At 35.8% G+C, this 27,049-nt stretch overlaps 1 protein-coding gene across 1 annotated transcript in view; it reads right to left on the reverse strand.

Moving 5' to 3' along the window:
- Positions 1-27,049, reverse strand: part of LOC311618890 (leucine-rich repeat- and IQ domain-containing protein 1-like) — a gene marked incomplete at its 3' end in the record, with an annotated part of 227,460 nt that overhangs the window by 38,103 nt on the left and 162,308 nt on the right. The window contains exons 23-24 of the mRNA XM_084876624.1: positions 5,923-6,055; positions 3,685-3,745 (exon numbers count right to left, since the gene is read on the reverse strand). Of these exons, the coding sequence (XP_084732750.1) occupies positions 3,685-3,745; positions 5,923-6,055 (194 nt within the window). The remainder of the gene's footprint in view (positions 1-3,684; positions 3,746-5,922; positions 6,056-27,049) is intronic.

The raw sequence follows: 27,049 nt of genomic DNA on the forward strand, positions 1-27,049 counted from the left end.
TGGTCATATAACTGAGCATATTTTTAAAAATATATTTTATTGATTTTTTATAGAGAGGGATAGATGATAGAGAAATATCAATTAGCTGTCTCTTGCACACTCCCTACTGGGGATGTGCCTGCAACCAATTTATCGAATCTGGGATTTTTCAGTCCACAGGCCAATGCTCTATCCACTGAGCCAAACCGGTTTTAACTGAGCATATTTTTCTATGAATTTATGCATTCAGGCATGAACTCTGTGAACTATTTATGAATATTCCTTTTTCACTGGGTTTACCTGACTTTGTATTGTTCATTAGCAGGACTTCTTTTGTATTTAGATATTAAGCTATTGTTAGTTTTTTGCGCTGAAAATAGTTTATCCTGTCTACCATCTGTTAATCTTTCTATAAAATCCTTTATAGAAAATAATATTTAACACATGAATTTTGCCATATAACTTGTTTTATTTTCAAAAAAAACCTTTCTTCATTGTTAAGTTACAAATATATTCTTTTTTATTTTATCAGTTTTATAGCTTTCTTTTCACACTTGAATCTTCAAACTTCTGAATGCCATTTAACTGTTGTAAAGTGTGTATATGCTTTACATATAGCTCATATTTTTTTCTTAATGCTAGCTTGCCAAATGCCAAAAGGAGGGAATGTGATCTTTCCCTCCTTTACTACATATTACATGAACTCACTGTTCATATCCATTGGTCTATTCACTGATGCCTGTGCCAGTACCATAAAGTTTACTTTAGTTTTGTACTAAGGATATCTTTCTATCTTGTGACATCAGTTATTCTTTTTAAGGAGTTAACCTATATAATCTTTTTTTTAAATTCATTAATACATATTTTTGAATAAAATTTTTCAAGTTTCTAAAACAACAGCTATAATTTTGTTTGGAATTGCTCTTAATTTATAGATTCACTTGGGTACAATTGACACACTTTCATATGCTAAATTGTTGTATCCCTGAATAGTAGACTTACTGAGTTGAGAACAGCCAGCAGGGTCGCCTAAGACCATCGGAAAACACAGGTATTTACATTATGATTCATTAACAGTAGCAAAATTACAGTTATGAAGTAGCAATGAAAATCATTTTATGGTTGGGGGTCACCACAACCTGAGGAACTGTGTTACAGGGTCACGGCAGTAGAAAGGTTGAGAACCATTATGATTCTCAGAACCATTATCCCCCTCAGATCAACTTTAACAAATGAATCAGATTCCTCTAGCTGCTGAAAACATTGAAGCCTGGTGTCTCTCGTCTGAATTCACCTCTAGAACTTGTCCTTTGCTGAAGAGAGCTGGCTTGCCCAGGTAACATCCTCTCCTGAGGCCCCGATCCAGGAGCATAAAAATCCTGGTCCACTTGCCTCCATCTGGGGACTCAAAGGGGCCTTTCCACCAGCAAATCTCACTGCCTCTGCTTCACCTCCGTTGCAGTTCACATTTCTCTCTGGCTCAATCACCCTCTTTCATTTCTCTAATAAGCTTTTCCTGAAAGCCTTCCCCATTAAATGTCTTATACTCAAATGTCAAAATCTCATGATATGTGTCCTTGATCTTTGAACTAAAACTATTTTTGTAGGAAATTCCTGGAGTTTGAGGGTAGGGATAAGTCTAATCAGCAACATAACTATCCAATAACACACCTTCTAATATATATTTGGAAACACGTAAAATGATATTTTCTTTGCATTTTTTTCACTAATGTCAGTCACAAAATATGCTTTGATTTTATTTGGAAGATAGGGATTTATCAAAACCCAGCATTTAAATGTTTAATTATGTTTCATTCTGTCCTCGCTCCTGGAAGTTAGTGAAGCAGATGATATTTACATTTATTCCTAATATTAAGAAACTAGAGACCAGGTGCACAAAATTCATGCATGGGGGGGTCCCCTTCAACCCAGCATGCACCCTTCCAATCTGGGACCCCTCAGGAGATGTCCGACTGCTGGTTTAGGCCTGATCTGCAACTGGCAGTCAGACATCCCTCTCACAATCTGGGACCACTGGCTCCTAACTGCTCACCTACCTGCTTGCCTGATCTCCCCTAACAGCACACCCCTCCCCCACACGCACACACTGCTGGCCTGGTCACCCCAAACTGCCACCCCTGCCAGCATAGTCACCCCCAACTGCTTCTCCCGCCAGCTTGGTTGCTCCTTACTGCACTCCCTCTGGTGTGATCACCCCCAAACAGCCCCCTGCAGGCCTGGTAGCCCCACGCAGCCTGTTCAGCTGGCCGTTCGGTTGTTTCAGATGTGATGGTTGCTTGGTCTTTTATTTATATAGATAACTCTACTGTCTTTTGGTATGTGCTGTTTTTTATAGATAATCTTTTGTAAAGTTTAATTTTTAATTTGTATTTTTAGAAAAACAACCCATAGGATTTTATTGTCCTCGTGTTAAAAAGTTAGGTCATTTTAGGACCAGGAAGTGATTTTTCTATTAAAATGCAAGAAAATATTTGCAGAGTGATTATTTCAAACTTAAATTCTATAAATATTTTCATAAACACTAATTTTAGCTAATGGCTGTCCAAAATGTGCTGCTCTTTCAGGAAACTTCATAAGTTAGCTGTTCGTGAGAATGATGACTATAACCATTCTGGATAATACTAGTGTCTATTAGAAACTACACTATCTTCTTGTTCTAAATTCTACAAAGCAGGCTAAATTATAATCAGTTTTCTTTGTGAACATAAAATCTGAACAAGGAGTATTAGTTGACTGTTATAAATGAATGGCGTCATAAAGTTAGGGTCATCTGATGCATCCATTTTTACCTGCCAAGGAGGCCACATACTTCTGTCATTGATTCGGGTACCCTTTTCACTGTAAATTTCTGAAAATTTCTTATTTTGTGGATTCCGCTTCTCTATACTTCATATTGGCCATTCTCTCTCTCTCTCTCTCTCTCTCTCTCTACATATGCTCCCTTCCGATAACATATAGTACAATTGACTTTAGCAATGCACATACAGTTATACTACTTAGAACCTACCCTCTACTCAGCATGTTTAGAACTTGATTATTCCTAAATTTCTGATCATTTGCATTTATTACTTAGAGTGGCTGAATTCCCAATTACTTGTTAATTTTTATCTGGTTTAATTTTCTGAGTTGTGAGGGTACTTTGCTTTTTCACTCAAATATTCTATTATTTGAATATTCAAAAATATTTTATTATGCAAATTCCTGTTAGAGTAATTTTATTTTAAATACTGTAACATGTTAATATTTTAAAATCTACCATGTAGAAATAATATTCTACAGTAATACATTTATTAGTATATTTGTATTGATTTCAGAGAGGAAGAAGGAGAAAGAGATAGAAACAGCAATGGTAAGAGAGAATCATTGGTTGGCTGCCTCCTGCACACCCTACACTAGGAATCATGCCCACAACCAGGGCATATGGCTTGGAATTGAACCATGACATTCTGGTTCATAGGTTGATGCTCAATCACTGAGCCATACTGGCTGGTCAAGAGTAATGCATTTTAAAGTTATACTAGAAGTGGAGAAAATCTTATTATTCTAGTACATAGTATTTTGATATTATCCTAAATAAACACAGTTGAGATTTTCATAATTTATAATAATATAGGACACATTTAAAGTGCACTTGTTGAGTACTTGTGTCTACAACTTTTATGTGTCTTTAAACACATTTCTTACCACAAGCTGAACTCTTCCACCATTAAGTACATCTGGATCTAACTCAGGCAAGAAATGATTGCTGCAGTGACAAAAACAGAAATAATAATATTGCATACATTTAGAGAAAGAATGTAAAGGAAATGTTCAATTAAAAGTTTGGGATTAATTAGTAATTTAAAAAATGGTAATAATAGTTTTTTTTAATAGGGTTATATGCAAAGGTATATACAAATTTACATTTTTCAGTCATTTTAAAATTAAATTTGACATAAAATTTAAATTTCTAAATAACACTTTAATGCTATCCTTCTTTTCTAAACATAAACACATACAATAAACAAAAATCTGAAAGAAACAAGAATGATGGCTAAAAATTATTTAAAAATATAAAAACTTTACATTTATCTACGTATCTTTCTTGCTTTATGATTAAGGCAAAGCTTCCTACTTTTAAAATAGCTTTTGTATGTTTAGTACATTATACTACTGCTCACAATTAACTTCTGTTTTAAAGTATAACATTTGGCTTTTCAAGAACTTCCATTCTTGCCCTGGTCAGTGTTAGAGTGTTAGCCTGCGCACCAGAGCTTCTTAGGTATCTCTCTCTCTCTGTCTCTGTCTCTGTCACTCTCTCACTCTCACTCTCACTCTCACTCTCTCTCTCTCTCTCTCTCTCTCTCTCTCTCTCTCTCTCTTTGTGTCTCTCTCTCTCTCTCATCCTTTTTCCTCCCTTACACTGTCACATGGGGGGGAAAACCCCACTTCCATTCTTGAAAATAATATTTCTTAAAATGTTGCTGCCTATACCTTTTCATATTATATTTCAAAATAGAATATCCATAAATAATAATATAAATTATTTAGGAGTAAGGGATATTGTTAAATGTGTGAGCTTCTTCAAACTACATACTGAATAAATTTTTAAAATTTTCACATTATCTCTGCTAATGCTTTAAAATTTCTGAGACCTCTTATATCTGGTTAATATAGATTATAAGTTGTGGGTTATACTACATCTGTTTGTAGTCCTAAAGATTTCATCTTATGAATTACACCAATTGTAGGATTTTGTTTGTTAGTTTGTTACTCATTTAAATAGTTACTACACACAATACCTGGAAATATTTCCAAAGTGTCATCTACATTTACATTTCGTATTGGTTTATACATTTAATAAATGCTTAAAATAGCATATATTTTACTTTTCTGTGCACATGAAAGTCTTGAACATTTATGTCAAAATATTATCTCAAGGCTTTTATTTCCTTAGAACTTTGATTCAATGGCTAAATAAGTGTATGTTTTATATTACATTATTAATGGCTGCATTTTGTTCCCATAAAATTCATGTCTCGAAGTCCTAACCTTCAATACCTCAGCACTTTACTGTATTTCGTTGTAGGGTGAGGGAATGAAGGTAAAATGAAGTCACATGGTTAGGCCCTAACCCAGTATGACTGGTATCTTTATAAGAATAAGAGATTAGAATATAGACAACACAGAGGAGGGAGGATCATGTGAGGACACAAGGAGAAGGGAGCCATCTGCAAGCCAAGGAGAGAGACCTCCAAAGAAACCAAACTTGCTGACTCCTCGATCTGGGGTCTGTAATTCCCTGAACTGTGAATAAACAAACCTCTGCTGTTTAACCTACCTATTCTGTGGTATTTTGTTATGGCAGCCCTTGAAAACTAATACAGACATTAATGTAACTAAAATTAATTGGACCTGTTTATTGATAAATAAAACATTTAATATCTTCAATCTTGTGAGCTCACCTCTATTCTGAGAGGCAGATAAAACATTATAATTTCACTATAAAGGAGAGGAAACTGAAAACTTGGGACATCATTGGAAATTAGTTACATGACCGATAAAGTGGCAGCAGCCGGGTTGAATTATAATTTTAACCACCACAGATAAATGATAACAAAAATAAAACAAAATACAACTTGTACTACATATAATATTTATAAACAGTTAATATATACTATGCATTTACTTTATAAAATAGAATCATTTGTGTAGTTTATTTCTTGTTATTAAACATTTATAGAAAGAATTTCTTAAACATTTTAGAATGAAATATATAAAGTGATCAAATCTATTCTATATAAGAAGCCATTTTATAACCTGACTTCATGGTACATTGGCCTTTGGCTATAAGTCATGTTTATTTTAGCACAGTTAACCTAGGTTTAACTTTTCAAGATATGTTTACAATACAAAAATCTAATTTAAGGGAAATGACCTTACCATTTCAAATTTCTGGAACTAGTTGTTTCATGAATTCCAACCTGTGTGTGAAGCCACTGATATGTATATTCTTGACTCCTTTCTAACTTTTCCTGTGCCTTGGCATCCTTGCAGATAAATTCTTCTTCCTTACCTGGGAAAGAAATATGGACATTTTATTTGTTATTTAAAGAGATCAAATTTTGACCAAACAGTTCAATTAGGGTAACAACTTTGCCATAGAAAGGGAAAAAATAACATAATTCATGGGATCTAAATCATCTGTAAGAAAAAAGTCAGTCACAAAGTAACTTTTCCTGCTAGAGTTTCACACCTACCTATTTTGAAAAATAAAGTAAATGTCTTAATGCAACCAATATTTTTTTAAGAGTTGTTTTGCTATTTTTATAATTAGAAAATTCAAATAATTATTTTTGGTAGACAGAAGAATATATATATGCCTAATATGCAAAGTGTCCACTCAAGAGTTCAACTACCTGGGAGTTCAATTGCTCTCTATGACATTCGCCGACCACCAGGGAGTGCTGCAGAACAAAGGAAGGCCCCGGCCAGCAACAGGTAACCGCTAGGGACCCTACCCGTGCATGAATTTTGTGCACTGGGCCTCTAGTTCTAATATAAAAAGAAGATATATCTACCCATTATGATGTCCTTTAGGCTTATTTTAAAGTCCAATTGTTCTCATACTAGTTTTATCCACATGCAGATTTCATAAATATAATGAAGGTATTAAAACAAAATTTTAATCCTATCTAATAAAAGAGTAATATGCAAATTAACCATCACTCAGCCACACCCACAAGCCATGCTCACAAGCCATGTCCACCAGCCAATCATATCTAGTATGCAAATTAACCCCAACCAAGATGGCTGTGGCCACAGAGAGCAGGAGAGAGGCTTGGGTTTCCCCAGCAATAGAGGAAGACAAGCTTTTGCAGCCCTGGCCAGCCTAGGCCTCCACTCCAGGCTCCAAAGTTTCAATTATAGAAGGTAAACAAATCCAAACAGAAATGACAGCAGCATGGAGCAAGCAGTGGGCTTCGCTACACCCCAGGCTACAAAATTTCAATTGTAGAAGGTAAATAAATTCCAGATACCAGGGCCTCCACTTGGGTCACCAGGGGGCATGGCTGGCCTGAAAACCATCATAGGCCCCTAGCCCAGGCCACCCCACATCCCAAGGGAACCCCCACCCTGATCCAGGACACACTTCAGGAAAAACTAGCTGGCCCCCACCCGTGCACCAGACCTCTACACAAATAATAAAAGAGTAATATGCAGATTGACCATCACTCTAACACACAAGATGGCTGCCCCAGGTGGTTAATGATCCTGCCTCCATGCAAACACGAGATGGCCACCACAAGATGGCCAGCAGGGGAGGGCAGTTGGGAGGCACCAGGCCTGCAAGGGAGGGCAGTTGGAGGCAATCAACCCTGCAGGGGAGGGAATTTAGGGGTAATCAGGCCTGCAGAGGATGGCAGGTGGGGGCAAACAGGCTGGTAGGGGAGCAGTTAGACATCAATCAGGCTGGAATGGGAGTGGTTAGGGGTGATTAGGCTGGCAGGCAGAGCCGTTAGGGGCAATCAAAAAGACAGGCAAGCACACAGTTAGGAGCCAGCAGTCCTGGATTGTGAGAGGGATGTCCAACTGCCCGTTTAGACCCAACCCCCACCAGAATCCAGTCTAAACAGGTAGTTGGACATCCCTTAAGGGGTCACAGATTGGAGAGGGTGTAGGCAGGGCTGAGGGACAATCGGTGAATTTCATGCACCGGGCCTCTAGTTTTATATAAAACTTAAACTTGGTTTGTGTAAGGTAATATAATATTTTAAGTTGGGAATACAATATCTGCCAGGATTATATGTGTTTATGCCAAAATGCCTATTTCAAAAAGGGTGTGTGTGTGAAACATAACAATAAAAATGTTTATGGAAAATATGAAAATGATAAATTATACTAGGTATGAATACAAGGTAACAAGCATACAAAATAAAATAGTTAAAAAAAGAAGAATCCAACCCTTGCATTAAAATGTAAAATTTTATATATATATTTGTATTTTTTAAAATTATTGACATTGCTACATTAATGTCATGCATTTCAGAGTTATGCTGCTGATCTGTTGTTTCAGAGCTTTTATTCATGAACATGATTTTTTAGGGCTGGTTTCTTTTCTTTCTTTCTTTTTTTTGTGCCATAACAATGTTTTGGGCTTGATTGGCAATAAACCAGAGAAATGTACCTCTTGAAAAATAACTGATGATAATCAAACTCACAAAAATGCTGTAATTAAAAACCTGATATTTAAACTGTCAATTTATTAATTTGAATTATTCCTTTGCTATAGATCATCAGCTAAAAATCAGAATGTAATTACTCAAACCTCTTAGTACTCATAGCATCTTACGTTTCTAAAATGACCACACCCTTGCATCCTGAGTTGTAACTAACCCACCCATATTTGATATATTGGAGGCACATATACTTCACATACCAGGGCTAACCACTGAACCCATGACCAGACACCATTTTGGTAAATGGCCTTATAGGTAGGTCTACAGAAACTATAAAAGAGACTCAAACAGAGGGGAGACTTGGTGTTATCACACCCAGTTACTGCTCAGCATTAAGTCTCTTCTCCAGCAGAGGCCCAGCCTTTTATATGCTTTCCTTGGTTGACCAGATCAGATTTTGGAACCATGAGTGCAGTGACAGAGAATAGTGGGGACTCAATGACCCTATTAATGAAACACTCCCACAGCTGTAACCTTATTCTTATTATTCAGAGAATCCTTTTGTAAGAAGTGTACTTTAGTTAAAAATAAGAACTATCTATGGCTTCCTGCTTTTTAAAAAGAGTGGCACATACTGATAGTCTCTTTTTTAAGCAGTCATTTTGGAAAGTGTTCCTCAACTGTACAATAACACTCTATACATACTAAGTGGTTTTTTCATCAGAACTCAACCAAGATTCTAGACAACTATTCCCAAGTAAAGATGAGAGATTTCACTGTAAGGGTCCCATTCAAATTAACCAGTTTAACCCTAAGGCACAGATTGTATATTGGCACAAGATCAGTGTTAGAAACAGAACAAACACAGTGATGAAGTTGGCTGAATGAAGTCAAAGATACTGCAATTCAGATGCTTCCGGAGTGATTTGGCTAACCCATTTCAGGATCACTCCTGCCACTGAGAAGAAGAAAAACTTAGGTTTACTCATTGAAACATGCAGAAGAAGTCCTGTTTTTTGGACTAGTTTTTGTACGAATAATAGTAGTGAACTGGGTTACTTAACGAATTTTTAATTTAGCCAGGCTGCCCTATAAGTATTTCCTTTCAGTTTACAAGAAACATCATTTTGCCTGAAGAAAGTGAAACCCTTATCTACTGTGCTATCCTACTTCTCTGGGACTTGCCTCACTAACTTATATCATCAACCTAAGAAAAATGTCTTTCTTTGCTTCCTGTTCTCCACTAGTTACTATTGTCTATATAGCCCCCTTTATTTCAAAACACAAAGTCAATTGTTTTTATTTAAACTGTTAAATTATAAAAACAATATAGTCTCACTATTGACAATTTAAAAAATAAATAAAATATTTTTTTTAAAAGATAATCTACAAAAATCCCACTTTCCAAAAATAACCACTGGATAATTTATAAGTTTGTGGCTCTCAATTCAGTAAACTCCTAAAATGAGATATAAGATTTCAGGGACAAATTCTATAATCCTCTAATACCTTGTGTTACATGCTAAAAGATATTGGTTAACTTTTTTTGTAAGAGAAGTCTACTCTCTGTCTCTATTTCTTTAATTTCTGTTCCCTTCTTAATTTATTGCAATCTGATTTTATAAACTTGAAATTGTCTTTTATTAAGAAGGCTTAAAATTTTCTTCTCTGACAAGCACATATATTCATTTTTTATGTTTATAAGTACCTGATTCTTTTTTTTTTTATTGCATATATTCTTTCTCTTCATTGACCTCTTTGCTAAATTCAACTATACAGGCCATTTACTTTGTCTTAAAACTTGCTCCTCAGAAGGACTTTGCAACAACCAAACTTCGAGTGCTCCTCTCAGGCTCCTTCAAAGATGATGGTGCTCCCATTCTACAAGACTTTAAGAGACCACATTCTCTACTCTATGCCTGGCACTGTGCTGGCTTCTGAAGAAGATCGGCTAGGGTAGATATTGTATTGTATATTATCTCATGAGGCTGGCAGTCTAAAAGACTAGGTATCACCAACCTGTATCTTATTTATATTTTCATATCCAGCTGAATTTTAGAATCACAACTTAGTTTTATCATTATCATTCCATTAAGTCTGTTTTCCTCCTGAATTCCCAAGGCATTTAGACCAGATATTCTGTAGTCAACCCCGGCTGCTCATTTCTTAAGTACCAACATCTAATCAGAAACTTGCTCAAATTCACATGCTAACACCTGGCTCCTCATTTCCATCTCTGCTTCCCCAATTTTATCCAGGTGTACGTTCTTAAAGCAGAAATGAGTGTGTAATGACATATGTGCAAAGTGCCTTTCTTATCTGTCACAATAAGAGACACCCCTCCTCCTAAGGCTAATGCTCTCAACTATGCTCTGAATCCCAGGTATTCCATGTAATTTAGGATTCATTGCTGTAATTTAGAATTCATGGTATTTTCTTTCTTTTGCCTCTCAAAAATGGCTTTCTATCTTCCCCTCTTCTCTCATCTTCCTTAATCAGATGAACTTTTTGAAATAGTAGATACTGTCCAGTCTAATGACTCATTGCAGTTCATGCTCCAGCCCACTGCCATGTGGATTCTCCCCCCCACCGTTCCACTGGAGCTGTTCACACTGAGATCACTAATGCTGCTAAGTCTTTGGGACTGTTTGAAGTTCTTATCTTGCTGACTCCTCTATAATATTATGTGCTGTTTTCCACTCCTTTATTCTCAAAGGCTTATTTCCTTTGGATTTTGTTTCATATACTCTCCATGTTTTCTTCAGACCTCTGTCTTAATCTCAGTCTCCTTAAAGGATTCCTCTTTCATTGCCATCCCTTTCCAATTTCAGGATTTTCAGTTGGGGTCCTATCCTGGCTCCATCTTATTTTATTTCTTGTATGAGGACATTCATTTAACTTCTTCAATCACCTCTCCCTATCAACTTCAGAAATGTATTTATCTATAACCTCTCTACTTAGATATGCCCAGGTAATTTCAAGTGAGTATGTCAAAAGACTGAAGCCATGTATTAAACCACCTTTTCCAACTTGCTTCCATGCTTGGAAAAGGTGTTTTTCTCTTCTGAACCAGAATTCTACCTCCCAACTATATATTTTACCTCCTCAATTATTTTCATTCTGTCAACTCTTTCATTCCCATTGCTACTACTTTAATTCAGGCCACCACTACCTCCTCTGAATTACTGTAACAGCATCTCTCTGGTCTATTTGCTTTGGTCTGTTCCTACATATATTATCTCCATATACCAAATAGTCTTGCTAAAGTACAAGTCTAATTATGCTACTTCATAGATTAAACTCCTAGTTTTCCACTACTTTTAGATAATGTGCAAATTTTTTTGCATAGCACACAAGCCTTGCATATACTTTCAAGAAATTCACGTGTTAGGCACCTGCTTCAATCAACCAGATATAATTGCTCAAAATGATCGCTTTCGTCTATAGACTTTATTCTTGGTATTATCCACTTTACCAACCATTTTCTTGCTTCAGGTCTTTAGATCTCAGCTTTATTGTTTTTTTCTTTACTGTAGTCACAGCTGGTCCCCACAGCCAATTGGCCTGCAAATCTTAGCTTAGAAATTACATTCTTTGGGGTAAGCCCCTGACTTTCCAACATTGCATTTCTTATTCAATTTTGGTAAGAGATGTCCTCCAAAGGATCCTATAGATCCCGTAATAATATCTACTACATTATATTCTACTTTCCTATTCAATGTGTCTGTTTTGGCTACTAGATTATAAGCTATTTAAATGGGACATAGAAGTATGGTGCTCAATAAATATTGGTGAAGTAAAGGAGTCATTGCCACAGTTAACTAATGTCCTCTCAGAGCCCTGAGAAAAGTAGAGCTAGAATTTGGAATTTTAGGGTGCATACAAACCTGTGCATTGTGAAGGATACCCCATTATCTAAACACTAGAGGCCTGATGCATGAAATACATGCACTTGGGGGAAAGGGTTCCTCAGCCCAACCTGTGCCCTCTCACAGGGTGAGCTTAAGCCAGCAATCAGACATCTTAGCACTGCTGTGAGGGTGAGAGAGGCTCTCACCACTGCCACTGCGCTCGCTAGCCATGAGCTCAGCTTCTGGTTGAGCAGCACTCCCTCTGTAGGCATGCACTGAACACCAGAAGGCAGCTCCTACATTGATCAGGATCCAGCCAAAACTGGCTCTTTAACATCCCCTGAGGGATTCCAGATTGCAAATGGGTGCATGCCAGGCCAAGGAATCCCATTGGTGCACGAATCCCATTGGTGCATGAATCCCATTGGTGCATGAATCCCATTGGTGCACGATTGAGGCCAGAGAGGGATTAAGGAGGTTGGCCAGCCGGGGAGGGACAACAGGATGGCTCAAAGGCATATCTGACCTGTCCTGCTCAGTCCTAATTGGCTGGTCCCCAGAAGCAAGCTAACCTACAGGTCAGAACATCTGCCCCAAAGCAAGCAGTTGAGCAGCCTTAGAATATCACTAGCATATTATGCTTTGATTGGTTGAACACAACACTGGACACTTAGTATATTAGGCTTTTATTATATAGGACTAGAGGCCTAGTGCACAAAATTCATGCAAGGGGAGGTATGTCCCTCAGGCCAGCCTGAACCTTCTCCAGTATGGGACATCCCTCTCACAATGTAGGACTGTTGGCTCCCAACTTCTCGCCTGCCTGCCTTCCTGATTGCCCCTAACCACTCTGCCTGCCAGCCTGATCACCCCCTAACCACTCCCCTACCAGTCTGATTGATGCCTAACTGCTCCCCTGCCAGCCTGATTGCCCCTAATTGCCCTCCCTACAGGCCTGGTCCCCCCAACTGAGTCTCCCCCAACTTCCCTTCCCTGCAGGCCTGGTTGCCTCCAACTTCCCTCCTCTTCTGGCCTGGTCACCCCTAACTGCCCTCCCCTGCAGGCTTGATACCCAACTGCCCTCCCTTCCAGTCTTGGTCCCTCCCAACTAGCCATCTTTTGGTGGTCAACTTGTATCCACATGAGGGTAGCAATCTTTGATCACATGGGGGTAGCCATCTTGTGTGTTGGAGTGATGATCAATTTGCATATTACTTTTTTATTAGCTAGGATAGATGCCTGGTACACAGGTGGGGGCCAGCTGGTTTGCCCTGAAGGGTTTCCTGGGACAGAGTGGGGGTTTCCTTGGGGCATGGGGCAGCCTGGGTTAGGAGATTGCAGTGGTTTGCAGCCCTGCCATGCCCTCCAGTGACCCAAGCAGAGGCCCTAGCAACTGGGATTTATTTACCTTTTATAACTGAAACTTTGTAGCCTTGAGTGGAAGCCAAGGCCAGCTAGAAAGCTTGGCTTCTTCCATCACCAGGGGCAGCCCAAGCCTCCTGCTTGCTTTAGCTTATGGCTGCCACCATTTTTGTTGGAATTTATTTATCTTCTATAATTAAAACTTTGTAGCCTTGAGTGGAGGCCAAGGCCAGCCAGGGAAACCCAAGCCTCCTGCTTGCTCTGTATCCGTAGCCATCTTGGTTGTGTTAATTTGCATACTTGCTCTTGATTGGTTTGTGGGATAGCAGAGATACAGTCAATTTTCATATTTTCCTTTTTATTAGTGTAGATCAGAGGTTGACAAACCATGGCTTGTGAGCACATGCGGCTCTTTGGCCCCTTGAGTGTTCTAACTCCACTTCTTCAAAATAAACTCAGTCAGGCTGAAAACCGACTTCTGCACATGGGCCACAAAGTTTCAATCACACTGTACATGACATTTTGTGGAAGAGCCACCTCAAAAGAGCCACATGTGGCTTGCGAGCTGTGGTTTCTCGACCACTGGTATAGATGATTAGCTTAATTATTTTAATAGAAACTTCATTTCAATGAGTCAAATTAGATTGGAGTAAAAATTGACAACTAAAGTGGCATCACCTGCATGGAGAGGAGATAGAGGGATTAGGGAAGTTTCTGTGCTGGGTCTTCTACTGGAAAAACTCCACCAACTTCCCCCCTGGGAAAGGCAGATAACCATGTCCCAGCTTTCCAAGCTTAGACCACCTCACCCCATAGTGTGTGGGGCAGTGGGGACCCCCACCCCATCCGGGTTACATATTCCCCACAAACATGAGGGAATTACATGCTGAAAACTTGAAGAACGAAGATGATGTAGATACTGGGCTATTAGGTTTCTGGATGCTACTTATAATATCCCTAACTGCTGGGTTCTCCTGCAGCAGTTTTCCTTAGACAATGACTCATTTTGGTTCTTTCGAACCAGAAATGTTTCCTCCTATTCCTCTTTCACTTGCCAGGTTCAAGAAATTTACTGGACATTCTTTCCAGGGGGGCTATCCCATGGCAATTTGGAACGGCACTGTAGCTGTTGCACAGTGCCTCAGTAAATCTACACTGAAGCAACAGTCTTGGTAAAATTTGTAATAACAGGCAAGAATGTTATTGCCTGCTCAGAAGACAAAGAAACCTGCTGTTCATTATGTGATTCAGATACATGTCATTATTATGTAGGACCTTCTAACGCACTCTTCCAGAACCTAGGCATTAGAATATCTGATTATTAAATTTCAAGTCATTTCTTAAAATGGTAAGATGTTTACCTCATCTTTTTACTTTTGTGTGTTGTTTTTATAAGTGGTAGAAATCATTTCAATGGAAGTCAAACTGGAAAACTTAAATATAGGACAATGCCTACCTTTCCATGAATACACTACATTTTTCCTAAGAAATACTAATATTACTGCTTGAGATAGAAATATACTGAAATATATCTTAAGTATTCTTTATATCAGGATAGTGAACAATGCCTACTACTTTGAAATTGTATAGAATCTACTTTTAAGTCAGAATATTTAGTTTTTTATGTCCACATAATCAATAGAAGCACATTTATATTTTTAATGGGGCATAGTTTCTTGTGTTTTTTCTTTCTTTCTTTCTTTTTTTTTTTTTTTTTTTTTTTTTTTTTTTACATATTTTCCTACTATATATTGATTTTGTATGTTTTAAAAATTTTACATCTGGATAAATAAATGCTATTCTTTAGCTGGTGCAAACTTAATACCTATCATTTTTAGTAAGTATTTTGTCTTAAAAAGACAAATAACAAAAGTATATTGTTTAAAATTAAAATTAGTTTTAACCAAAAATTTCTGAAGAAAGGTAACTTACATTAGCCATTAAAATACTGACAAATTGGAAGTGTTCACTATTCCTGTCTCTACATGCCAAGTACTTATCCTTGTGTATATATGTTTATTTCAACAAAACTAATTTATTTAAACATGCTTAGACTGGTTGATTTTTAATCTCAAAATATTTAGTTACCAAATTAGAAAAGGTATTTTGAGATAATGTGTATATATAATTTTTATATAGTTTTATAATTTTCCTATTTAAATGTCCTACAATTGTGGTGTTAGTCTTTGTTTTTTGTAGTAATTAAACCTTAATTGTTCTCACTTCCTTTCTTTTTTTTTTTATTGTTTAAAGAATTACGAATGTCTTCTTTTTCCCAATTGATCCCTCCCCAGCCACTCCCTTCCCACCCAGGTCAAGCCCCCACCGCTGTGTCTGTGTCCATTGGTTATGCTAATATGCATACATACAAATCCTTTGGTTGATTCTTTCTGCCCCCTGCCCTACCCCTCACCCAAATCCCCTGCTTTCCCTCTGAGGTTGGATGGTCTGTTGTTTTTTGTTTGTTTGTTTGTTTTTGTAAATGGATCTATTTTTGTTCATCAGTTTGTTATTTATTATATCACACATATTAATTTGATCCTGTGATATTTATCTTTCTCTGACTGGCTTTTTTTCTTAGCATAATTCGCTCCAGTTCCATCTATGCTATTGCAAATGGTAAAAGTTCCTTCTTTTTTATAGCAGTATAGTATTCCATTGTATAGCTGCACCACCGTTTTTTAATACACTCATCTGCTGATGGGCACTTAGGCTGTTTCCAAATCTTATCTATTGTAAATTGTGCTACTATGAACATAGGGGTGCACATATCCTTTTTGATAGGTGTTTCTGATTTATTGAGATATTTTCCTAGAAGTGATATTACTGGGTCAAATGTGATTTCCATTTTTAATTTTTTGAGGAAACTCCATACTGGTTTTCCACAGTGGCTACACCAGTCTGCATTCCCACCAGCAATGCAAAATGGCATAAAATTAGAAATCAACTACGACAGTAACAATGAAAACAATAACAACAAACACTTGGAGCTATATAGCTTGCTATTAAACAATGATTGGGTTACCAAAGAGATCAAAGAAGAAATAAAAAGCACCTTCGTAACAAATGACAATGAAAAAAAAAAAAAAAACAACAATAATCCAAAATCTATGGGACACAATGAAAACGGTCCTGAGAGGGAAGTTCATAGCTCTACAGGCCTACCTCAAAAACAAGAAAAAAATGGTAATGAATTATCTAACCCTACAACTTAAAGAAATAGAAAGAGAGCAACAAGAAAAGCCCAGAGTGAGCAGATGAAAGGAGATAATAAAGATGAGATCAGAGATAAACAACAAAGAAACCAAAAAAATAATACAAAAGATCAATAAAACCAAGAGCTGTTTCTTTGAAAGGATAAACAAGATAGATAAACATTTAGCCAGGCTCACCAAGAGACAAAGAGAGAGGACCCAAATAAAATCAGATATGAAAGAGGTGAAATAACAACAGACCTCACTTCCTTTCTTAATGCCTGTTTAGAAAGTCGTTTCAATTTTTAAAAGATGGATGATTTAAAATGCTATCTTCTCCAGCCATAGGAAAACTTAGGAAAGCATTACTAAGTGAAACTGGTTATTCAGACTAAATGAAAATGAATATGCGTGCCTGTTTCTATTATCTGTTGAGTGTTGTTACTGAATAAATGATTTAATGATGTTTTAAAAAACTGACAATTAAAAGTATTAAATTTAAAAAAATAACACATCAAAACTTCTCTGTCATATAAGGCTACTTTATAAAATGTTCATCGTGTATGCAACCCTAGAAAAAGTTGTTCAGCTTTTAAGACATTCACTAAAAGAAATAAACTCTTTTTTTTAATGGAAATATTTTTTTTATGAAAAGCAAAATAAGGATTCATTAAACCCATATGCTTTAAATAAACCAGTTTTTTAAATTTTCAAATATAGCATAATATATACAGAGGGAGATTAAGATTCAATTGTCATTTGGGGCACACAGAAAGGACTAATTATTTAGATTTTTATACTTATGGCAATTTTCCCATGACTATTTTCTTTTCCTGTAATGGCTTTCCTCGGTAATATAATAATAAAATACTCTTAGTTTCATGGATAGAGATGAGTTCATTTCTTTACCAAAAGCTTTTGGAGGACATGGTTGCATGCTGAGCAAAATGCTTCATGTGATGGAAATATTTTTGGTAACGTTGATAAATGGCTGATTCTATGTATTTTATGCTGGAAATACTAAAAATGTGATTTACATTATAAAGTATAAGTGGTCCGTATGTGTTTATTAAAAGAAGTTATTGCATCATACCTCACAAATAAAGCACAAATAAAATTGGAGTTTGGCATAAATGTTACACTAATAGAATTTTAAATTCATTAACATTTGTATAAATACTTGTTGATAGGCTGTTTATGGCTTCTTCCTTAACCAATCCAATGTGTTGTTGGAATGTTGACAGCACTGGCATGTAACCAATAATTCTCTAAGAGCCACTTGTGTGTGACAAGCAACATCCCTATTCTTTTAAAATATATTAAATATATATGTAATTGATCACTAAGGAAAAATGACTTCATGAATAAAGAAAAGGATTGTTTGTACAAACGTTTAAAAACAGAAATTTTGGGAATAGAGCCAAAGCTATATGTAAGGGTGAAAGGCTAACTGCAGCACTAATCACTGCTTTACATATTTCATTGTATTTTATGGCAGGAAGAGTTAAAAAAAAAAGTACTAGAATGAAAAATACTTGCTAGTCCCTGACATTTGAATTAATTTCCAAAATTCATCTGTTTTGGGGGTTGGGTAGTAAGTACATAGACTATATGAATGTGTTTTTTTATGAAAGCAAAGAAAAATAAAAATGAGTTACTAAATTATATCTTCTAAAATATATGGATTCTGCAGACAGTAGACAGAACATTTAATATTATGGAGTTACTATATTTAAGTGAATCTCTATGGAATAACAGAAATACTCTTTTACAAAGTGGACATTAGTGTACTTATCAACCAATTACAATAAGTGTCTGTATTCAACTTATGTACAATTCTATCTGAAAGCATAGGTTTTGCTATTTGTATTATTCAGTTGATCTGTATCTCCTCATTCATATCTATCTAGCAGAGTACCATATAACATATAAAGATGGTTCTTTGGTTTCTATTGTGAGAGATCAAAAATCAAAAGTTGGTAAATTCATAGAGATATTAACTTATAATATGTCTCCATGTTTGTTGTTATCAAAAAAAACCTCAATCATCAAATAAATATTATTTTAATGTAATATTTTAAAATTAAAATTAGAAAAATCTATGATTAAAAAAAATCAAAGTTTTAAAGGATGTAATCAGACAATGATGTGCCAAAACCTACTGAAGCCTGAAGTAAAAGGGAAAATCAGTAATACTGATTCTTCTCTGCCACAGTATTGGCAGATTTACTCATTTTTAAGAAATACTAAGTGTAAATAGGATATTGCTTTTAGAACTACCACTGGGTAAAATTGCTTTCTACAGCTTCCTGTGAATCAGGCACACCACTTAATTTTCCATTAGAAGAGGCGCTGGAACTGTGACATATGAGAAATTAATTACAGAATAAATTAATTTGGTCCTTAGATTACTTCACTTTAATAATCTATCTGCCTAGCCACTGACTTGAACAGAATAAGTTGGCTTTTTCACTTATTAGCCTTGTAATGTTGGGCAAATTATTTATCTTCTTTCTGTCTCAGTTTTCTCCTCTTAAAATGTCTATAATAATACATAATAATAGACTACATAATTGCCTAATATATATTAATGATTTAACAACTGTAGCCATTTTATTTTTAAAAAGTGGATTGAACTCTCTTATGCATATGCTTGTGCTACCCTGTTTCCCCGGAAATAAGACAGTGTCTTATATTAATTTTTTCTCCCAAAGTTGCTCTAGGTCTTATTTTCAGGGGGTGTCTTATCTTTCCATGAGCTAGGTCTTATTTTCGGAGGATGTCTTATTTTCGGGGAAACACAGTATCTAAATTGCCACACACTAAGACTCCCCTACCCTGGAGGTGAGACTATCTGCAGAACTCTCTAAAGCCAGACCCAGAACAAGGTTCCAGGGAGTCCCTGGCAGGAGGGGGAGATTCCAGTATTAACCACAAAGCTATACAGAACACTATTCTGAGATTAAGTCTCGGAAATCCTCTTTATCAGAATTCTAAATCTGTAACAGGTATTTTTAAATATTTTATTTCATAATATATAAGGACTTTACTGTGCCTTTAAGAAAGAAAAAAAATAAAAGATAAGAAGGGTATACAGTCCTAATTGATTTGAAGTTATTTCAAATAATTTTGAGCAATTGCTCAGGACTAACCATGACAAAGGTTCCATTGACATGATTCTCTCTTGTTTCATTTTCTCAATTTAATTAGTCTCAGAAAATATTCCTCTATCCAACTCAGACTCCCTCAGGGAGTGTTAATATAGCAGGTCATCCCAACCATGGCCCACCTGATAGAATAATACCTGATGATGTAAGTAGCTTGACTTTTAAAATAATAAATACAAGCTTAGTTGCCACATAAATTTTACTGCCTACTGTTTTGGGTTTGTTTGGGAGTTTTTTTGTGTTTTGGAATAGTGTTAAGACTTCAGGTCCCTGACATATCGAATAGTTTTTACTCTTTGGTAAAAAAAAAAATCTGTAATTCTATTCATTTGTGTATTATTAATTGAAGGCCAAGTAGAGATTGTTAATTTCCTTACTAGTTTTATTTGAAAATAAGAAAGTGTTATTATATTGATACATTAATATAGAGGCTCGATGGAACAATTAAACATTTAAAAAATATCATTGTAATAACTTTTTATAGCTATGACTCATGGCGCATGTCTACACATTCATAATGCATTTCTCAATGTCCATTAATGATTTGCACCTAATAGGTTTTGCATGTACTATACATTTCTTTTATGCAAATGTTATTAATAATTTCTGTATTTGTCAAACTTTAGAATACAGATATGCTTCTGTTATAGACAGGAATAACATCATATGAAATATTGAATGCATATTAAATATTGCTTGCATTATAAAAAGCAATAAATAAGTAAGAATAATTCTCCTTCACACTTTGAGTGATAACATACTAGAGATTAATAAACCTGGTACCAAAATTATTGTATTCTTTAGGTAATAATTTCAGCAAGTATCCTCATAGCCTGCTGAAGATGTAAGAATGTTCTAATTGCATACTCCATTAGAGCAAATTTTTAATATTTTATTATAGTATCTTTAAAAAGTTAGAATTTTGCTTTATGTAGCAAATTTTCATTTGTAAAGGATTAAGGACCTCCATTCATGGATTTCACCTTTAATTGAAAAGATAGGTAAAAGCATTATGGATCCACTCACACTGCAGTGGAGAAAGAAGTCAGGATAAGGCATTGTAGGTTTTCCTATAACAAAGTTAATTTCTAGCTTTAAGACATTTATAGAAATACTGATTTGTAGAAGCTCTTTCCTTTGTTTAGAGGAGAAATTGAGGGTGGGATTTTAAGCTTGAAGGGCCCACAATTGGACAAGTCATCCTATTTATCAGAGACATTGTTTTGTTATTGTTACCCATTAGAAAATAAAGCAACATATAGAATGCTTCCTGGATTTGCATGTCATCCTTAGGCAGAGGCTATGCTAGCTCCATATCCTTCCAATTCTAGCACTGCATCTGTGCTGCAAAAGTGAGCACTGGGAGCTTTTTAACTACTTTTATTTTACTGTGATATATACAATGCATGCAAAATGTATATTCCATGTGACTACAATGTCAAAATTTATAAATAAATATATTACTGATATACACATAATTATGAAAATTGTATAAATTATTTTAAATAATTATCTACAATAACAAAGCATAATACGCTAATTAGAATGGACATCCTTCCGGATGTCCCTCCAGACAACCTTCTGGATGAAGCTGGGGCTGCGAGGGATGCCGGTGCCAGAGGGAAGCCGGGCCGGCAGCCGGGAAAGGAAGGCCTACGTTTGCATGAATTTCGTGCATCAGGCCTCTAGTATAAATAAAATATGCATAAATATTTCATGTGACCTTTGATCATTAAAACAAAAAATAGGACACTATTTTTCCAAAATATTTTACTTCTCTTAGGGGTAACCACTATGCTGAAGTTTATAACATTGACATTCTTGATTTCCTTTATAATCACTAAAGTATTAAATATTATAGAATAGCTTTGCTTGCTTTTGAATCTTTAAGAAATTTTTGAGAACTGATTTAAGTCTAGTACATGTTAAAGTTTTGTGAGTATCCTGTGTGTGCTTGAGGATAATGTACATCCTCCAGGTGTTGTGTGTTCTATAGATCTCTTTTATGCAAATGTTATTAAATTGGTTTATCAAACCATGTGCTTATTGAGTTTTTAAGTAGTTGTTCTATAAATTACTAAGAAAGATACCTTGAAATTTCTCCAATATAGTTTGAAATTTTAAACCCCCTGGTATTTCTTTAAGTTTTGCCTTATATTATTATTTTTAATTAATAACAATTCGTTTTTAGAACAACTTTAAGACTAAAACAAAATTAGGAGGAAGGTATAGAAATTTTTTCATATACTTTCTGCCCCTACTCAACCAAAGCCTCCGCCATTATTAACATATCTCCGTCCCCTATCCAGAGGTACATAGTTATGATCTGTTAACTTACATTGAGACATCATAATCACTGGAAGTCCACAGCTTGCATAGCAGTTTATTTTTGGTACCGTAGATTTTATGAATTTGCACTAATGTATAATGGCATGTATCCATCATTATGGTTATTGTACTGCTCTGAAAAATCCTCCACTCTCTGTCTCGTCATCCCTTCTCCACTGCCTTGACCCCTGGTGATACTGACCTTTATAATCGACTCCATAGGTTTGCTTTCTTAAGAATGTTACATTATTAGAATCAGGAAGTATGCAGTCTTTTCAGATGGGCTTATTTCACTTATTATTATGCATTGATGTTTTCTCCGTGTCTAACTTGTGTGCTCATCTGGTTTTAGCGTTGGATAATATTCCATTATCTGGATGTACTGCAGTTTACCAATTCATCTACTGGACATCTTGGTTATTTCCAAATATTTTTTCAATTATGAATAAAGCTGCTATAAAAATCTGTGGGCAAGTTTTTTTTTGTGTGTGTGTGTGTGTGTGTGGATATAACTTTCCAACTCATTTAGGTAAATGACATAGAGTATCACTACTGGATGGTAAGAGTTTGTGTTGTTTTAAAAGAAAACTCAAAATTGTCTTCCAAAGTGCTATGCCGTTTTGCATCCCCACCAGCAGGGAAGAGAGCTCTGTTGTTCTACATCCTCACCAACATTTGGTTTTGTCAGTGCTCTAGATGTAGGCGCTCCTAATGGGTGTGTAGTGGTAATTTGCATTTTCTTGATTAAATAAAATATGGAGATTTTTTTTTTCCATAGTTTTATTTGCCATCTGTGTATCTTCTCTGGTGAAATGTCTGCTAATGTCTTTGGCCCATTTTTAAAAGTCAATGTGCTTTCTTTTTGTGGCTATGTAAGAGTTCTTTGTATATATTGGGTAGCAATCTTTTATCAGATACATGTTTTGCAGATATTTTTCTCCAAGTTTGTGGCTTGTCTTTTCATTCTCTTAACATTGCTTTTAACAAAACAGGAATTTTATTTTATTTTATTGAAACCTAACTTACAAATTATTTCATCGTTGTGCCTCTGGTATTATATCTAAAAAGTCAAAGCCATACATAAGGTTATCCATTTTTTCCCTATATTACCTAAGAATTTTAGAGTTTTGCATTTTACATTTAGTTCTGTGACCTGATTTGAGTTAATTTTTGTGAATGGTAAAAGGTCTGTGCCTAGATTCAATGATTTTTTTTTTTTTTAATGTGGACATTCCCTTATTCTAGCAACTACTTGTTGAAAAGACTATCTTTACTCAGTTGACTGCCTTTGCCTCTTTGTCAAAGATCAGTTGACCATATTTGTGTGAGTCTATTTCTGTGATGCCGTTCTGTTCCATTAATGTCTTCTATATTCTTTTGCCAACATCACAGTATTTTGGTTACTGTAGCTTTTAGTAAGTGTTGAAGTTGAGTAGTGTCAATTCTTTGTCGTGTTTTTAAAATGTAGAAAACATTTTATCTGCTAACTGGGTTATTTAATGATTCACCTGTATTGTAAGTGCTGATATATATTTGAAAAAATAATACACATATATATCACCTTGTTTTGTCTTTTTATTTGCCTGAATACACTATGTCCTTTTTCATTACATCTTGGCTTTATTTTGAATTGAGTACTTCTTTTCTTGTTATTGTTTTCTTTCTACTAGTATGGAAATAATATTGTTTGCAAGTATTCATTTTTAGTTTTTGCCCTGGAAATCATAACATGTAGTTAACATAATCTAAAATTAACCAATTAATTCATCATCCCAGAAAATGTAATTAATATTGTAATATAAAATAATATGATTAATTATTAATATATCTATATTTTCATTGTGATACATTTAATTTCATAAGACATTATCATTGTAAATCATACATTATATTTTACCAACATTATTTATTTTAATTTTTTTTTTTACCCTTCTTTAAACCGAGGATCTTTCATGTGAGATTTTGTGAATAGAACTGTTCATTTAAATAAATTTCCTTAATATGCATCTGTTATTATAGTAATAAACTCAGTTTTTGTTATAAAAGTATTTTTTTTTGTTTTTGTCCTTATTCTGATGAATTCCAGTTTGGCTATAGTTTATACAATTACCCAATCATTGAAAAGACATTAGCTGTCAATCTTCTTCTTTACTTTAAAATTTTTTATATTGTGTACAATTTTGTTCTGATGCTTCTAGCTATAGACTTCTTTTAAAATTTATACTGCTTATGATTCACTCAACTTCTTGACTTTATGGATAAATATATTTCATCTAGTTCAGGAAATTTTTCACTCATTATCTTATTGGATATTTCCATTGCCTCATTTTATCTTGGCTATTTTCTTGGAACTCCAACTATTGATACATATAACTTGAACCTTCTATATAACTTTTTCTATATATTTTCATGTGCCCTTTTACTATATTGCCAATACTAAGGCAAACTCGTGAGTTTAGAACTATTTGAGACCACAGCTAAGTGCTTTCTTTTCATGTCCATAGGGGTTAAAAGTGCCTACTAATATATTCATTTGAGTTATAGAGGCAGAAGACAGAATTTTTTTTTTTTTTAAGTCTCTCTCTCAAAAAAAAGCCAGTACTTTAGGTCATATGAGTCTTGAGTAAATCTCAGGTCTATAACGTTAGGTAAGAATCTAAAATTGTATAGACAATGCAGTAGACCAGGCTCACTATATTTTTCTTCAATTAATCTAACTTCATGTTTAATCCATCTATTGAGTTTATATTAATTAAAATCATTTTTATGATTTTTTAAATCACATTTAATTTTTAGAACTGCTATCCAGTTTTTTCAAAGCTTCCTAATTTTGCTAGTTTCTTATATTTTACTAGCTTCATTATATTTTAAAGTACATATTGATGTATGAAAATATGTAATACACTATATAGTTCATCAAGTTAAAGACATTTTTATTCTGTAGCTGATAAATCTACTACATTCATGATTCAATGAACTGATTCTCTAGTTTCTTTCTATTTGGTCTCACTCTAGTGTGTTTTACTTCAAATGCTTAGTAATGTTTTGACTGTTTTAGTTTATTATAATACTAGCGACCCGAATCATGAAATTCGTGCATGAGATGGGGGATAGTCCCTTCATCCCAGCCTGCATCCTTTCCAATCCAGGACCCCTCAGGGGATGTCCAACCGCCGGCCATCCCTCTCACAATCCGGGACCACTGTCTCCTAACTGCTCACCTACCTGCCTGTCTGATCACCCCTAACGGTCTCCCCTGACAACTTGGTCGCCCCCAACTGCCCCCCCTACTGGCCTGATCACCCCTCACTGCCCCCCTCTGCCACCCTGGTTACCCCTCACTGCCCCCACCACCACCACCAGCCTGGTTACTGCCAACTGTCCCCCCTGCCAGTCCAGTCACCCCTCACTGCCACCCCCCTGCTGGCCTGGTCACCCCACGCAGCCTGCTGCTCAGTCCTTTGGTCGTCCCACATTAACCCCTCTGCTGGCCTCATCGCCTCCTTGTTGCAGCCTGCTGATCAGTAGTTACTGTGGGGGAGTCCTGACCAATTTGCTTATTATCCTTTTATTAGTATAGAGACTAGTGGCCTGGTGCACAGGGGGAGGTGTCACTCAGTCCGGCCTGCACCCTCTCCAATCTGGGACCCCTCAGGGGATGTCCAACTGCCGATTTAGGCATGATCCAGCAGTCGGACATCCACCTCACAATTCGTTACCACTGGCTCCTAACCGCTCACCTGCCTGCCTGCCCAGTCGCCCCTAACCACTCTGCCTGCCAGCCTGCTCACCCCCAACTATGCCCCCACACCAGCCTGATCGCCTCCAACTGCCTTCCCCAGCTGCCTCATGGCCCCCAACTGCTCTCCTGGAAGGTCTCCCAGTCTAATTAGCATATTACCCATATATATATATATATATATATATATATATATATATATATATATATATATATATATATAAATAAATAAATTTTTAGATTTGTGACTTTAAACTATCCAACTCAGAAAGATTTTGACTGCTTCTGCCAGGTACTAGAAGACACATTCCCACTTACTCTGGAGAGATCACTCCTAAGCTATTACTTGCTACAACTAGCTGTATAGTATTGTGTTTATTTCTTTTATAATTTTCAACATTTATTTTTAATAAAAATTATGTTTAAGGTGCAGAACCTGATGACTTGATATACATATATGTAGAGAAATGATTAGTACTGACAAGTTAGTTGACATATAATACCCTCGTGTAGTTATTTTGCGTGTTTGTGTGTGTGTGTGTGAGGTAAGGGCACCTGAAATCTACTCCCAGTAAATGATCAGTATTCAGTACAGAATTAGCTGTAGTCATCATGCTGTACATTACATACCAAGACTTATTCATGCTTATATTCACATTTTCTTGTTTCTAATTTTTGAGGAGTTCTCTACCTTTGTTGCTAAAAAGGAGAGAACAGCATTTTTAGCATAGTGACGTTATTTCGAATGATACAATAATGATGGATATATGTCATTATGCCATGGAAATAAGAGTGTAGCAAAAGTGCACCCTAATGTAAACTATGGCCTTTGGGTGATACAGTGTCAGTGTAAGCACACTGATGATAAGAAATGCACCACTCTGGTGACGTTTGCTTACAGCGGGGAGCCTGTGTATGTGTGAGGTATATGAAGTGTGTGGGTACTCTACTTTCTGCTCAGTTTTGCAATGAACCTAAACTGCTTGAAATGATAAAGTCTATTTTAAATATTTTTTTCCACTGCAGTATTTTAGGTGAGCTGTACATGAATACTAAGTTCACTACATTGCCCTGGAACAGCCATCTCTTTGACTATTACTGTGGAGGTAAAAGCTCAACATGCCAAGGCCAGTAGATGGGTTTCAGTAGAGAGCATGTGTCTGAGTTGGCTGGGGGGCCATCTGGAGGTGGAGATAAGCTTCTAGCAGCAGTACCAGGTGCCGTTGTCTAGTAAGAACTTATAGGCCAA

The sequence above is a fragment of the Pipistrellus hanaki genome, assembly GCF_964339955.1.
Source record: "Pipistrellus hanaki genome assembly, chromosome: 3".
Classification (NCBI taxonomy): domain Eukaryota; kingdom Metazoa; phylum Chordata; class Mammalia; order Chiroptera; family Vespertilionidae; genus Pipistrellus; species Pipistrellus hanaki.